The sequence below is a fragment of the Amphiura filiformis genome, chromosome 12 (assembly GCF_039555335.1).
Source record: "Amphiura filiformis chromosome 12, Afil_fr2py, whole genome shotgun sequence".
Taxonomy (NCBI): Eukaryota; Metazoa; Echinodermata; class Ophiuroidea; order Amphilepidida; family Amphiuridae; genus Amphiura; species Amphiura filiformis.
This window is the reverse complement of record NC_092639.1, coordinates 10,075,322-10,092,962: the sequence shown is the minus strand read 5'-3', so window position 1 is coordinate 10,092,962 and position 17,641 is coordinate 10,075,322. Positions and strand designations below refer to the sequence as shown.

At 35.0% G+C, this 17,641-nt stretch overlaps 2 protein-coding genes across 2 annotated transcripts in view; one reads left to right on the top strand and one right to left on the bottom strand.

Annotated features, from left to right (window-relative positions):
• The first annotated feature begins 339 nt into the window (after nt 1-339).
• On the top strand, nt 340-663 carry LOC140166608 (RING finger protein 224-like). Its single transcript, XM_072190109.1, has one exon. The coding sequence runs from the start codon at nt 340-342 to the stop codon at nt 661-663; it is 324 nt and encodes a 107-aa protein (XP_072046210.1).
• Nucleotides 664-11,221: 10,558 nt separating this feature from the next.
• The window catches only part of LOC140165765 (tyrosine-protein phosphatase 10D-like), a 102,339-nt gene continuing 95,919 nt past the window's right edge, over nt 11,222-17,641 (bottom strand). Inside the window, 3 exon segments of the mRNA XM_072189087.1 lie at nt 11,222-15,939; nt 16,856-16,971; nt 16,974-16,990. Of these exon segments, the coding sequence (XP_072045188.1) occupies nt 15,832-15,939; nt 16,856-16,971; nt 16,974-16,990 (241 nt within the window). The 3' untranslated portion in view covers nt 11,222-15,831.

The following is a 17,641-nucleotide window of genomic DNA, read 5'->3' as shown; positions in this document are numbered from 1 at the left end:
CAAACAAAGAGCGTTTGTCTTTTTTAACCTGGTATAATTTTAGAGGTCAACATTATGCTGCCACATAGCATTGCAAAAGGCTATCATGTACTACATGCATGTACTTTATGTAATGGTTCAGTAGGCAGGAGAAATTTGTGCTTGGTGCTTTGAACAACCAGCTCATGCAATCAATGCATGAATTTAATAGTCAAATGGCTGCGCCGATATGTCAGAGGTAATTTCCTGGTGTAAGTCATGCCAGGTATTTATACCAAAATTCTGAATCTATTTTGATTCAAGAATACGGACGTACACAGAATTCTATGCTGTGAAAGAAACATTGACTTTGCAATAAGGATGGCTGCTGAATTTACAGCAACTGCAGAGAGTACAGTTACATGCCCCCTGTGCTTTGAATTTTTTGTGTCTCCCAACACACCCAAAGACTTGGCATGCCCTCATACATGTTGTCAGCTTTGTCTACAACGAATGGTCACACTGAATGAACCAAGCCAACCCATTAAGTGTCCAATGCGATGTTCAAAGACAACACCTCTTCCAGCAGGAGGTGTTTCAGCTTTGAGGACAAATTTACATTTGAAGAACCTTGCTGAAGAACATCCAAATTATGTTAAAGGTCCACGTCATACGGTTCCAAGATGGCTGCAATCAGTATTTTAATTTTGAAATTCAGTGAATGGGCTGTGAAATTGAGTGTGTTTGAAAGAAAGAGCATTGTATGTAATTTCGTAATTGATAATCATTTTGGAAGTTTGAGAAAATGTTAAAGGGCAGTTGGAGTTTGCAATGATCAAAGATGGAGCCGCATTTGAAAAAATTTATATTACATTTCATCATTTTGATAACTAGCCTATACAAACCAGTATAAGGGTCGCCGCCATAGCTGAGCGACCAAAAGGTTATTATTGAACTTCCCTTCATAGCAAGTATAGAACTACTAGATGGCACAGTGTGTAGTTAATGGAAAAGGGTATAATCCTTCTTGTCTTCCATGAGCAACGCGTCACATCGGGTATAATCTTCCTTCCAGGAGCAACCACTGTGCATGATTGACGGGCTATTCCATTGCTCGTAATAGGGTAGTGTATTTTAGCGGGACAATGCTGGATGGTGCACGCACGCGTGCACGATGTGCAAGGTAGACTTTCGCCACTGAAGATTTACATTTGAAGAACCTTGCTGAAGAACATCCAAATTATGTTAAAGGTCCACGTCATACGGTTCCAAGATGCACTCATCATGATGAGAAAACACATCTCTATTGTCAGCCATGTAATCTACTACGCTTGTCAGAGCTGTATCCTGGCATTTCACCAGGGAAGAAAGCATAGCAGCAAAGATGTAAAGACTACATCCAAGGAATGGAAGCAAGAACTGAATCCTGTATTGAATGATATTCAAGCTGAGGAAGACATATGTAGGGACAATGTACAAAAACTGAAAGACCTTAAAACTAAAACTGTTCAAAACCTCGAATTTGAAAAGGAAAGAATTGACCAGTATATACAGAATTTACATAGGAGTCTTGACCAAGAAAAGAATGAAACAAAGAAGAAGTTAAACCAGGCAACTCAGGTGAGAGTAGCAAAAATAGATCAGGAAGTGACTAGACTTACAAACCAGGCTGACAAACTGAAAGCAGCTAATACGGTAGCAACTGAAACAAAAGCTTCCTCAGACTATGCCTACATCACACAGCATGCTTCACTCATGGACAAAATGAAGAAACTGTCGGTGAGCGAAGTAGCCCCTTATGTTAGCGAGACCTCATATGCAGCACGGTTTATTGAAAGGGAAGATTTGCCTGATCTGAAACCAGGTAGAGTGGTTAAGCCAAGGGAACTGCAACTAGTACAAGAGATTGGTGGTTTGGAGGTTGCATATCATATTGGATGCTCACCTGATGGTTTAATTGTATTCAGTGAATTTGATAAGAAGCAAGTGTTAGTTTACAGGAGGCAAAATGGTAAATATGAAAAACATGTTAGTTTGTCACTCTCATCATCTAATACATACAAACCCCATGGTGTGGCTGTATGCACTAATGGCAAGTTTCTAGTAGGAAGGTGCAGTAGTATTGAAGAGTATTCTGCAAAAGGATCATATGAGAAGACAATCAAGACAGTGCAAGATGAAAGCACTGATACCTATGTATGGAGTGTGATTACCACGGCTGATGGAAGTATCTTAGCTGGGGATGCAAGTAGATTGGTAATCACAAAGCACAAGCCTACAGGTGAAATTATACAAACAATGCAGACAAACATAAAGCCGTATCATATGACTCTCATCGATGATAACAATATAGCAGTGAGTAGCGTAGAGACTGGTAGGGTAAGCATGATGAATATGGAGTCTGAACAGGAAACTCTTAGCATTGATATCCCAAAGGTGGATGGTATTTGTTATGATGAGCAAACTGAGTGTCTGTTAATTGCAAGGAGTCAGCCAGTAGAAGATAATCCCGATAGCGTACTACTCAACACTGGTGTGATAGAGCAGTATTGCTGTATTACAGGCAGGTTGGTAGCATGTCTAGTACAAGGATTGTATGCTCCTCAAGGTATGGCTATAACACATGATAGAAATCTAGTTGTATGTGACAGTAAAAGTGTCAAAGTATACAAAATGATCTAGAATGGTAACATTACTATCTCTGTATAGGTCCTCTCCCCTGCACTGCAAAATGGCATGGAAAAAAACTTAAGCATTGTGACTCAAAATGAGTATAAATAAAGCTGAATGAATATTGTCAAAACTTAGCTCTATATATTCTACATTTAAATTAATGAAACTTCTTGGTATAAAGTGACTAATATACATGTAAATAGATTTTATTTTGACTATGTAAGTCATGTTGTACTATGGAATGTTTATATCTTATCATGTTAAGATGTATGTATAATGGAAAATATCCAACAAAATTCAAGTTCAAACAGCTAGTTTTGACTATATTTATAAATACATACTTTTAATATGCATGTGACCACCTGAGCCTGCCATGACAGCTTGAAGAAAGGAAGTCTGGAAGTGACCTCTCAATTTTCAATATGTGATGTCACAAACATCCTCACTTTTCATATATTTAATTATTCATGTATTGTTTTATTTTATTTTATAACTGTTATGTATGATACTATTTAGGATCTTATATATACATCAAATTTATTCCCAAAACAATTCTCTGGAAAATGAGTTTACTTAATTTTATCATTGAACTCGAAAGTAATTTTTTTGAAGAACAACATGGTAATGGTAAGACAATTCCTGATATACATGTAGATAACTGCTTTTTGTAAATAATGTATGGGACCACTTAAGGATCAAAGTGTAATAATTATTGATCTATTGTATTAAGGTGGTACTACACCCCTTGATAAATTTGTGCCTAATTTTGCATTTTTCTCACAAAATAATAACACACTGGTGACAAAAGTTATGTATATTATAGGGGCAAGGAATCCAGTTACTACACTGGAATTTCAGTGACTCAAGACAAGCGGTACGTTATTTATGATTAAAAAAAAGAGGTACCGCTAGAGTGTAGGCCTACCTCATTTCTTAACATATATATTATAATGAACCACTTGTCTTGAATCACTGAAATTTGTCAGCAACACATTAAAAGTACTGAGTCACTGCACCCTCAAATGAAAAGGCATTGCATCATTTAGTAATAAGTGTGTGGATGTTGGTAGGGGTATGTGGGGCACCTATGACATTTCTCTCATAAAGTGCGGATCCACATCAAGCCCCAATAGGAATCATGTAATGAATCTATCATGCACAGATCATATGATGCACAGCGCATCACCTGAGTCATTAAAAGATTATTCAAAAACATTGTATAATCCATGAACTAATAAGCCTCTATATTTGATAAGGGGTGGTGCGATAATTATGTGTACCCCCGGGTTGGTGAATTATAGGGGGGAAAAGATTTCTTGGCAGGCCAAAAGGGGAGGCAAGCATTTTTGGCAGGTCAAAAGGGGGGTCAAGCGATTTTTGGCAGGTCTAAAGGGGGCAAGCAATTTTCCTGCTAAGGCTTTCATGAGTATATGATAAGACAATTTAAGGTTTTAAATTCAGGTTCCCCAAAATTTTGCATGTGTAAGGGGGGGGGACAAAGATTTTTTGGCACATCAAAAGGGGGGGCAATCGGAAGGGGGCAAAGATTTTTTGGCACAGTCAAAGAGGGGGAGGCAATTTGTGGCAGACCATTTTGAGAATACACCACCCAGGGTTACACATAATTATTGCACTACCTCTGTGTATTTTATTTATCATAAATTTATTTGTCAAGGAGATAACAAATCAATTACAAAGTTCAATTGTTAGTCAAATTTGTTCAAAACTAGGCATGCCTTGCAACATTGTATACTGAACTAATATAGAATGGTGTACACAGGCCTGTATGCAGGAATTATTTTGAGGGTGCAGACTTTTTTCCATGGAGTGAAACTGAATGCCCCAATTGTTGCTCCATGAGTGATCAAGATCCGGTTTCTCTGGTTTTAATTCTATGATTCTTATGCATTACAGATTTTTGAATCTGTTAAAACACCTTCTTAAACCCTGAAGTACTGTATAGGACATTTTATTTTTTAAGGACGAGTACTGATTAGCGAACCATGAATAGAATACCTTGACACTCTACCAACATCAACATGCTGTGCAAAAATTAGGAAAATAAAATACATTTTTGTATTTTATTGGCTATAAAACTGCAAAAAGACCACAACTTGCACCCAAATTATTTAATAACATTTGCACATTATGTTTTCAAACAATACTACATAAATAATATTCAATGCTTCAAAAATTTGTGCCTGTTTTAAGCAAAATAAAATGTCATGTGGGTTAAAAGGTGTTAATTAGATCCAGAGTAAAGTAAGGTAACAACATAATGTGGTTATATTTGTTATACTAAGTGTGTAATCTGTTTGAACACTTTTTCTTTGACACCCTGCATCGTTTTCATACTTTGTAAGGGATTATACCTAAATAAAGCTTGTGTGGTAAATATGTTATACCTGCTTACCTTCTTCTTGAGTGATATGGCTTGGTAATTAAGGGCTGGCCCCTCAGCCTCAAATCCTTTGTTTTCATTACCCTGCTTAAATGCATCATCCACCCATACCTGTTATAGAAATATCAGAATGAGAGAAAAATTTGGAAGTTACCAGGAGCTGATCAAGGATTGATGGTCGATCCCACGATCAAACCAATTTGCATGCAGCGTCTAACTAAAAACAACTTTGAGTCACATATCCCGAGTTGCTAATGGTTGAAATACAGGGAGATCACTCACTTTGTCCATCTCTTCTTTATGAATATGATTATGGCAAGAGCAGCAACAACGGCCAAGGATACCAAAGTGAAGCAAATACTCAAGCCTAGTGCCAAAGCAAGTGTGGAATCTCCATCTATAGAAGACAATTAAGAAATACAACAAATATACAATACTTTTAATACGAACATACATTTTCTTGATTCTTTTCTATTTTCAAAGTAATTATACTTTGAATCGTTGAAAACATAATGATTCATTTCTCCCTCAAACTAATTCTGGTGATTTACCTCTCTTGTTCTTTAGTGTTTAATTAAAATATCTGCTTGCAAATTACATATTAATTTTTGCAACTCCATTGCATTGTTTAAAAACAGGCAAGCTGAAAATTGGCAGATTTGACCTCAAAACAACATTTAGGTCTGAATGGATATTTAACATCCAGAAACCGATCTATACTTACTCATTATGCAAATGCAAAACACTACCAGGATTTCTTCTGATGTCATACGATTTTGTTTTGAACAGTTGCTCTGTGTGGAGACACACATTGGGTACCTCTTTGCCGTCAGTTTACTCCAGATTTTACACTTATTTTAGCAATCAATTCAATCATTAATCTATTCTGTCTATTATAATAGGAGGCATTTTCAAGGGGAAATATCTGGATGGAGAAATGAGTAATGGATGAAGCCTTTAAGGGATCTGGAATGAGCGTTTTGAGCGTTTTGACAGTATTTTTTGTGGGACATGAGAGCATATCAGATGTATCGAATTGCATTCTGAATACAAAGAATGTCTTTCTGATATCAAATAATTTTCATTTTTTGAAATTCACAGTATAATACAAATTTTATGATAAAATATAAAAAGTTGATATTTTTCACATTTTTGATATATAACAGTCCTCGAAGTAAATTTTATAAATTTAATGATATATTCTTAAAGTGCATGTAGCTGGGAGGAAAAGCCGACGATCAATTGAAAATTTTCACCTTTCATATTGAAGATACAAATTTTTTTTCCAAAAAGACCTAATTTTGTTTGGTGTTTTGGGAAAAAAAATCCATATCTTCAATACGAAAGGTCAAAATTTTCAATTGATCGTCAGCTTTTTATCCCACCTACATACACTTTAAGTATAAATCATCAGATTTATAAAGTTTAATTCAAGTACTGTTAGATATCAAAAATATCAATTTTTAATGATTTGCCATCAAATGTGTATTACATTGCGAATTACAAAAAATCAAAATTATTTGATATCAGGACATTCTTCGTATTCAGAATGCAATTCGATATGTCTGATGTGCTCTAATGTCCCACAATAAATACTGTCCAAACGTTCATACCCCAGCCTTTAAACTGGCAATCACTGATTCTCCTATTTTGTTCTTGCAATATAATTACCATAAAAAGAAAAATCAATGGTGTTCATTGTATAATAATCAGTTTATTATAATATCATATGTTAAGACTCAAATTGAGCTGATTGTTAACGTGACATGTACAAATAACATAAAAATATAAAATTGTGACAAATTTTGTTTCCTGGCTTACTTGTATCTTGCATATAGATGATTACGATTTGAGCTTATCAACTTATCTATGGGTATAAACAGGGAACTAGAAATCATGTTACTATACAGTTGTTTTCTGTAGTGCAGTCAGTGCACATCTTTACTTGGCGCAACTTTAAAATGTGAGGGTTCGCTTAAAGCACTTGTTTAAAGATGTTGTTAGGTTCATGTGTCAAAAAGGTACTTTGACATGTTGACATCACTAGAGAAAAAGCACTATAAGAGAATAATGGTTTCAGAATATACCTTAGCTTACTATATCCAAATACAGATGATTTAGGACCAACTATGTTGATATAGTCCAACATTTTGTGTTTTCATTGTGACAAACACTGTGATTTCTATACTCCACTGCAATTTCCATTTCTCTACTTTAATTTTTACCCTCAATAACTAGCTTTGTTCTTCCGCATGTTTTGTCACCACTGCACATTTTTACCACATTGCTGCTGTACTGCTTATCGCAATGGCAAACTGCACAACTTTACTTGTGAATTGATGATTGGTTTCATGTATTCAACAGTAGACCCACCAGTCCCCCTCCTGAAAAACACACTTTGGTCCTCATCTTTTAGGTAAACAATAATATAAAATTATGATAAGGAAATTAGAATGCCAAGTCAAAGTTTGTTAACAGAGTCTTGTATGACAATACAATCTTCCTTGTATTTTCTCTATATTAGAAATGCAAGTACAAATCTTAAATTCTTAAAAAATATTTCAATTTTCCTCAAAACATTTCAGTTTCAATTTTAGAATTTGTTCAGTTTTATCTAGTGAACAAAAAGGAAAGATGCAATTTAAAGATAATATTAAGTATATACTTGTGTACTGAATGACCTAATATCTTTCATAATATTTATGATGCAAATTTGCTCAAAAATGTGTTACAATGATGAAAAAAAATGTTTTGTTCTGATAAAGTAATATTACTTTTCACAAACTTGATGAACCACTGTCCTGTATAAAACATAATGTTGTATCTTGTTTCTTTTTAACATAATAAATTACATATTTCTGAATACTCAACAAAAAAGTTAATTACACTATGATCAGATATGAAAAGCCATAAGACCTATTTCACAGAAATTCTAGCATTAGTCAATGCATATATTGCATAGTATTATGATCTTAAGCATATCTTAAGCAAGCACACTCACAACGAATTCACTTTAGCATCATTTGATCTGTGAATTAATATTAGAACCATTATTACAGTGTAACATTAAAACCCTAACTGAACACAAGGTTTTTTTTTTTTTTTCGGAAGGGAAAGAAGAAAGGAAAAAGGAGAGAAGATGAAGAAAGAAGTCACTTGGTACCCCAGGGATTTGAACCTCGGACCCCTCGCATGCCACGCAGAAGATCACCGAGCAGTAGCCACGGAGGTTACGCTGCCCCGGGCAGCGATTCCCTGGGTACATATGACTTAGGCTGATTGCGTCATCAAGTCACGTAGGATGCATGCACGAGCAGTGCTTTTAATAGTGAGATTAAGTAACCCTAACTGAACCAGATTTCACTAAATCTCACTATTAAAAGCACTGCTCGTGCATGCATCCCACGTGACTTGGTGGCACAATTAGCCTAAGTCATATACCCAGGGAATCGCTGCCCGGGGCAGAGTAACCTCCATGGCTGCTGGTCGGTGATCTTCTGCGTGGCATGCAAGGGGTCCGATGTTCGAATCCCAGGGGTACCAAGTAACTTCTTTCTTCATCTTCTCTCTGTTTTTGTTTCTTCTTTCCCTTCTGATAGCAAAAAACCTTGTGTTCAGTTAGGGTTATGTTGTATGTTTTTCCTATATTTAGGCCTTTTAGTTAAAGGATGAATGTCATATTAGTCCTAAGAAACACGACCATACCTTTCAATTTCAATGATTCATTTTGAATACACTGTCTGAACCATTACTACAGTTTTACATAGGGTAAAGAATATAGACCAACATTTGTAATGAAGAAACTTACAAATTAGTCCCAAGAAACATAACCATTTATATGTTACAATTTCAACGATTCATTTTGATCACACTTTTATGCTAGCACCATTCCTGTTATAAACTTGTCTACATTTCTGACCCAAATTACTCATAGAAAACCGTCACCATTTACTTGCACTTAGCAGAGATTGTCCACATTAATTGGTTTTTCAGTTAACAATTTTTTAGTATTCTTACACAGACCTATACATAATAATAGAACACATTCGCACATTTTTATTTTCATTGTAGTAGTAGCGTTGAGCGTGAAAATCAGCATTTTGCAAAAATTTCTACTTTTACAGTTACAGGCAAAATCAAAGTGTGCTTTTGAAGAATAAAACAAATATTTTCCCCATCACACATGGCCTCTACCACAGATCAATCAGTCAATCGATCAATCAATTGATCTGCATTACCTGTCTCATTTATGCTATTCGATACACATAAAATTACTGAAACAATCACTTGGTACACAGTACTATACTGTGTCTCGTCTCAAGTTGAGAGTAACGCCATGTTGGATTTTGTAGTCGCAGACTTGATCAGTGCGCTTACGCAGTTACATCGCCAGCGTACAGACAAATTCTACGTGTGGGTATACACCCCGCGGGATTAGGTTAATGCTCGTGATTTGAATCCGAAACTATCAAATTGCAACATGGCGTTACTCTCAACTTTAGACGAGACACAGCATAGTATACACACGTCACCCTCAAAACCAAAGTGCCTAAGTCATTATTACATGTTTCTCATTTGGAATTTTGATAAACCCATAATTAATAAAATTTCCAGCTGCATTCTTCATTAACTTGTGGAATACATCAAAAGAGATGAATTCCACAAGTTAATGAAGAATGCAACTGGAAATTTGATTAATTGTGGGTTTATTACTCAGAAAATCAAAATTGCAAATGAGAAACATGTAATAATGACTTAGGCACTTTGGTTATGAGGGTGACAACAAGCTATTAGGATCAGAAGTAAAGCTCCTTATACATACAATCCCAACAAATTCTCTGTACAAGTGACAAAGTTAGCACCATTCTCTTTTACAATTTTGTACAACTTTCTGGTACAGTGCATACCTTTGTTCTAGTGTTGTAGTAATCAGGGTTAGATATGCAGGGTACAGGAGAATTATTCCAAAATATTTGACAAAATCCTGAACCATTTTGGTAATGTAATGGTATGACATGAGTGAAACACAGTTTACATAATACATATTAGAATATATATATTTCTGTACATTAATCTACATCTATAATGTTAACGTAATAAAATAAACATAATTATCTACAGATATTTCATCTAAAATATCACTATACAAAAATGTACAGATTTTATGAGTAAAGAAGTATACATGACATGTATGTTATCAAACAATAATACTGCTGCTTATATTTGGCGTCCCATGTCAAAACCAGACACTTTTGGGCAGGTTATCAATTTTGAGGTTTTTACATATCTTAAATATAGAGATATTTTGCTCCACAACGTCGTTTTCCCCAATGAAATCGGACATTCCTAAGCGAAGATGTTGAGTTCGTAAGTTTATATGGTATTATAAAATTGGAAATTGAGATATCGGCCTTTAAAAATATTATTGACAATGTTGACAGTAGGAATTACCTTCAAAAATGTCTTAAAAAATACAAGATGCCAGTTATATTCCGATCTGAAACTATCAGACGATATCGGCCTTTAAAAATATTATTGACAATGTTGAGAGTAGAAATTACCTTGAAAAATGTCTTAAAAAATACAAAATGCCAGTTATATTCCGATCTGAAACTATCAGACAATATTTTAAACATTAATAACATCACAAATTTGCAACAAAACCAAATTGTGAAAAAAATTCACCCCGGGCAGATTTTTGGCTATTTCTCCATTTACGATCCTGCCCAAAAGTGTCTGGTTTTGACATGGGACGTCATATCAGGACAATTCACACATAGATTACAAGTAAGAGTTGATAATGAGTGTAAGAATTTTCTTTGCATATTATACTAACAATACTAAACAGAATACAATCACTCCCAATTCATTTTTGGGAAAACCTTACAGATTTTTCATAATAATAGTATTATATTTTAATAAGAATTTGAAAAAACCCTGGAATTCCTGAAAGACATTTCATGAAAAGAGTGCAAATCAAAGAAATTAAGACTTAACAAGTCCGGACTCAGACATGTTATACCGTGTCTTGTCTCAAGTTGAGAGTTGTTGAGAGTGGCTTAGCATGCTATTAGTGTATGATACGCGATTGAATCAAAAAAAAAAAAATAAAAAAAAAAAAAAAAATAAAAAAAAAAAAAACAAAAAAAAAAAAAAAAAAAAAAAAAAAAATTGCCGACCGACCTACCCTAATTTTTTTTTATGTTACGCCAATCAAACAATTTTTTTTTTCTATGCCTAAACATGAAAGAAAAAATGATGCAAAGAGCACAATTTATTTATGTATCAATAAACAAATACTGGTCAAATCTGCAAGTTCACTTAATTGGCAAAGTGATTGAATCTGCATAGTAAATTTAAACATCACACAATTATCAGTGATCCCTGCTGACTGGCTGCCTAAAGAGTATTGCAATACTTTGTGTCCAATTTTGATTCCTGAAATGTTTATGTCCATTTTTATATTTTAGCACACAAGTCATTTTTACTTCACTGCCTGTAAAAAACAATGTAGTAAAATGCTAACACTAATCAGTAAACACAGAATTGAAACAAAAATTATTTATATTAAGCGCTTACAACATGTCTCTCAAAGGCACATTTTAGGCTATTTTCATTTCGTTTAAAATCTATATCTGATGATAATTGAAATACAATTCCACTTTTTGTATTCACTAAATTCAAACTTCAACTCAGCCTCTGTTACATTCAAGAAAGCGTAAGTAATGATTTGAATGATTTGATTCCAAGTACAAAACCAGTTGACCTGAAAACAGGATTGGTTAATTCTGGGAGTTCAGTGCTGCCCCTGTCCCTGTTAAGTGACATTTGCCAAATTCACTTTCTGTGGATGACTTTTGTGCCCATGCAAAATATGCAACTCGATATAGATCCACTCTCGCTGGACAGTCTCTGGTAGAAATGGGCTAGTCCAGTTGACCTCAATACACCCTCTATGGCAGCCATGATCTAAATCTCCCACACAGGGGGTAGAGATTTTTCAAATGGAGTTACTCGCTAAGGTAACCCCATATATAATTTACATGTCATATGTGGAAGATTAAGGTCATGTGTTCCATAAGGGGTGACTTCAAATGGAATAGCCCTAATACATGTTTTGCACTTGGGATCCAAATTTGCAACTGAAAACACAGCTACTAATTCTGATGGGTATGCCCCCAGGGAGGTACTCAAAGTTGGTTAAGGGAATAGGATGTGCCTCCAAGAATAAAAAGTGGACCCATATTTATACAAATTTTCTAACAAAATTGGACCCATTTTTATACCTCAAGGCCAGATCAAGTTTTTGGCCAAATTGTATACAGTCTTACTAAATTTTTACTAAATTTTTACTAAATTTTTAACATGAAATGAAATTTGGGCTCAAGCTATAGTCTGTACATCTACCATGAGTCACCGGCACTAGCTTTGTAGTTCAGCATGTGCTGCATTGGCTTAGTGTAGTTTCTTGCATGTACATATGCAGCAAGTTGATCGCGCACGTAAAAGTATGCACATGCACCAAGTAACGCTAAGCTAACGCAGAACACGCTAAGCTAGTGCCGGTGACTCAAGGTAGATATACAGACTATAGGTGAAGATTACCCAAAAATGGACATTGTTAAACAAGAGGCCAAAAACTGAGACCCATATATGCAGCACATCCCTGTATGGTACCCCCTGGGGTATAACTTATCATCATCATGCCCCTAATCCTTTCAATAAAAGTAATATGCAAAAAATGACTTTTGATCGCATGCCACATATGTATAAGTGTGACTACAAAAAAAGTGTTCCTTTTGAGAAAATTAATCAAGTCTCTTACCAATTTAACAGCACACACTCTCAATCTTCAATTTCTTCAATCTCCTTGGATATACATACATACACAAAGCAGTAATCACATGATTGTTCATTATGATTAATATACAAATTTGAAATTTACACAAAGACAAGATGATTATAAATATAGTTTTAGGAATTCATTTACATTATTTAAAATTCATCATTTGTATTATCTACACAGTGAAATTATTTCTTTGGTTACAAATTGATTATACATAAATTCATACATATACAAATACTTTGGTCACGGAATAACAAGGTGCAATACCAAAGGCCATAAAGTTTTAATGATTTGTTTGCCTTTACACCTAAAATATTTCACCCTTTGAATATTTGAATGTGTGCATATTCAATGATATACAATTATAAAAAATCTAAAACATTGTGCACTGACCCTGTTTCTTTTTTGGCAGATAATATAACTCATGACATGAATTTCTATATAGAAATCTATGAAATGCTCCTTTTCAAGAAAATGCAATTATGATCTATATGTATATACACCTGTTCAAAACATAATCCCCTCATTGTATAGCGACTCAAGAAAATTAAGTGTGTATGCATAGTTCTTTCTAATTTCCAGAAGTTAATAAAGAATACATGCATGAGAATGGCTTTTACTGCCCAAAAAAGTGTGTAAATTTAGCCTTAAAAGCCCCAAAACAGGCTGAAAAAAAAAAAAATGTGGAATTTTAACAAAAAAATTCCCAGAATTCAGGTAAAAGCCTGAAAACTCTAATGCCTGAGAATATCAATGACAAAATTGGCAGTAAACCTAAAATAATTTTTCTTTCCTTGATGTGAGTTGCAGAACAAAACCTTGCTGAGAAGCAGAGATAAATTGTGAAACTTAGCAACACCATGCAGATCAAGGCAAGCAGGGGGAATCTGTTTGAACAGGAGTATATATATTGAACTTTATCACCAATGAAACAGTTCCTAATCAGCGTTGCCAAACCTGTGATTTGGTTGCCCAATTGGGTGACTTTTGAAGACTTTTCCCGCGACTTTTGACAATTTCCTGTCCCATAGAAACCAATGGTTAAGAAAAATTTGGGTGACTTTTCCACATTGGCTAACGCGACTTCCTATAATTTCCTGCCCCATAGAAACCAATGATAAAGAGAAAAATTGGGCGACTCTTCGATTATTTGACCCGCGATTCGGGCTGAAATCTTTTGGCAACCCTGTTCCAAATGATCTTTGCTCATCTTCAAAGATCAGTTACAAGCAGCTAAATCTGATAGGGGTCATATAAGTATCGGATTCACAATTTATAAACCTCCCCCACGCTTTTTGAAATAATTCGGAAATATTTTACAAAATGTAAAATCGCATGTGTAGCCTTATTTCTTTTACACATGTGGACCAATTTATAGTGTCACACATCATTGCATTCAGTCACGATTGTTCATTATGTAAAAAAGAAGCCATTTTAAAAGTTACACCAGAGTCCATAGCAGTCACGATTTTCCTTAACAAATACATGAATAGACATGGCTTACTGTATTGTACGGGAGCACGGTGGCCGAGCGGAACAAGCTCCAACTCATAATCGGAAGGTTGCGGGTTCGAGCCCCGGCGACGCCATCGTTTTGTGAACTAGAGTAAGGCACTTTATCTTGATTACTCCTCTCCACCCAGGTGTATAAATGGGTACCGGCATTTTTAAATGCTGGGAAGGAAACAGACTCGCTGTGGAGGAGGTGTAGCGATCGCCCTATAGCAACATTACATGGAGGAGTCTGGCCCAATCGCCAATGAAAGAGAGATGGGCACTCCGATCACTGTTTTAACAGGATCGTCTCCTTTACCTTTACCTTACTGTATTGTTTGCAACTTTTAAAATGCTCTTTTTACATAATAAGCCACTGTGATTGAACGCAATGATAAGTGACTTTATAAATTGGTCCACATGTGTAAACAAATGTACCTTTTACATTTAAGTAAAAATATTTCGATTTATTCCAAGTGTTAGGAGGGAACCCTATAGATATAAACACCACAAAATGTTTATTATTAGTTTTGAAATGGAATGTTTTCATCACGTCTCAAACATCATTTGATACCTTGCTACATAGGGATACACACACTGCAGCATTTCATTATCAAAACATTTGCTCCATATCACTTAATTACAAAACATGAATACAAAATTACTTTTGATCAAATGATTTGATTCATTTTTGTTCATTTCATTTACTGTTTTGCATTCTAAATATAAGTTGTGTGCCTCTTAAATATTAAAAAACAATAAATAATCATGACAACCATTTTCATTTTATAAAAAACCAACAAAAATGGTTTTACTAAATTGTGCATAGACTAAGTGGTTATAAAACCACTTTACAAAGTACCTCATACACACATGTTGATGGCAAGGCAAGATTTGTATATAATCTGTTACACTACATCCATTTTGATGTATGAAGGATTAGGCCAAGTAAAATAAAAAACATGTTTCACGTCCGGGTTTTTCAAAAAAAGGAGGAGGATGGGGCTTTTTATTTTTATTTTTTATCGCAAAATCGGTGTAAATACCCATAATTAGAGCTGTTTTAGCGTACACAACAATACCTGGAAAAAGGAGGTCTCTTTTTATTTGTTGTTATGAGAGGTAGGCCCCCTCTAATTATCTCAAACCTTCCAAAAGTGTTTATTGTATATTAGCAAGGCTATAGAAAGCATATCTACTTCCTAAACATATTTTTTAACTAAGTTATAACTGAATTTCAAAAAATAAAAATATAATTGAAGAAACCTCAAAAAAGGAAGCGCGAGGGGACGTGAAACATGTTTACTTTTTTATTTGGCCTTATATATCGCTGCATGGATGTTCAAAAATCAGCTATTCAGTACATCATAGGAGTTGAAACTAATGTTGGTAGAACTAAAAATATGCAGTGGAGTCACTTCATACATCAACACAGACATCATACACACAATGCATTTGTTTAAAAAAAGTGTTCATCTTCATCGTAATCTTTGTAGTTGACTTTACCGTTCGATGTCCCTCCTTGTAATATATCTATCACACACTCATGGATGAACACATATTGTTGCTGTGAGGAAAAAGAAAGAAGTAAAATTAATATAATATACAATCATATATGTGTTAATTTATTTACAACTTCATTCTGTAATTCGAGTTATCTGAAATAAAGGGGTCCTCTCGCTATTCGAAAGTCCGCCATTCGAAGGTTCGCTATTCGAAGGTTTGCTTTTCGAGCGTGTAATTTTACCATTCGCTATTCGAATGTAATTAAAGGTTCGCTATTCGAAAAAAAACGGTTCTCTATTACGAAGGTTCTCTATTCCGAAAATTCCCAAAACATAAACAGGTTCTCTATTCCGAAAATAGAAATGTTCTCTATTCTGAATATGAAAAGAGGTTCTCTATTCCGAATATTCAAATATGGGTTCTCTATTCGAAAATGAATAAAGGTTCTTTATTCGAAACAAGTCACCGTGTTCTCTACTCCGAATATGAAAAAGGGTTCTCTATTCTGAATACCAATTCCGCTTTACCAATGTGTCATGTGTTTTTTGTTGTTTTTTATCTTGAGTTCCTCTAATTACTTGTAAAGGTAGAGAACAGTTTGAGGTGTGTAACTGTGGAGTCTAGCTGCAATGTTTTGCACGTGAAGAACAATAGAAAATTAGCTACTTTGCATACAATTTGCATATAAAGTAGTCACCTCACCGTCATCATGCATGGTCATCAAGTATTGCCAATCAGTCAATTTTGAATAGAATATACAATTAGGTAACTTCCATTTGAAATACTCACTCCAGTTGGGGAAGATACAGGTAAAGGCATGATACAGGGGGAGTATAGGGTTCAAAATGATTAACCCTGATGACCAATTACATTTGAAAAACTTACTCCCCCCTGTGGAAGATATTTCCAAAATCTTCCACAGGGGTAGTGTGGATTTCAACTGGAATAGCCCATTTCATGCCTACTAGTCTGCTTACCTCTGTTTGTACCATGTGATTTCGATGCATCCTCATCGCGGATACAATACCAAATATGTCTACAAAATCATGCTCTCTCATATGCTGCATTAATCTATCTAAGGCAATAAAGGTGCGGTTCTACCAACACCAGCACTGCAAAGAAAGAGAATAATAAAAGTCATTTATAGGGTCCACAACTTACAAGTTCCCCCTAAATACTTTTTTAAAATAACTCGAAAAATATTTGACGAAATGCAAGCGTGTAAAATGGTATGGGTAGCCTTATTTGTTTTACACATTTGGTTCAAATTATAGCATCACACGTCATTGCGTTTGGTCCCAATGGTTCATTATGTAAACAAAAGAAACCGTTTTTAACAGTGTTAAAAGTTGCATCAGAGTCCATAGGAGTCAACTCTAAAACAAGACAATAGGCCAGGAATATTCATGTGTTTGTTAAAGAAAACTTCATCTTTATTTTTCTTCTTTTTCAGCAGCAAAGCAGGTGTTTAATTCTTTTCTCTTTAATGATAAATGGCTGAGTTGGGCGGGATATGTACTGCGGTAAGAATAGACCATACATCGCCAGTACATGTAGTTCATCACATGTGAAAAGTAATTTTTAAAATGCCACGTTTGCCCGATTTCCTTCGCGGTCGACCAATAGGTTTGCTGGATGAAAATGTACCAGTGAAAGAAATTGCTCGTCGTATGGGAGTTGCGCCCAAAGCGATTCGAAAATTGAGAACAAAATTTCAGGTGGCAGGAGAAGTGAAAAATCAGCCGACAGCACCTCGCGGATGT

What these genes read in the sequence shown, in the direction of transcription:
- LOC140166608 (XM_072190109.1), top strand. Translation starts at nt 340, where the DNA reads ATGGCTGCTGAATTTACAGCAACTGCAGAGAGTACAGTTACATGCCCC.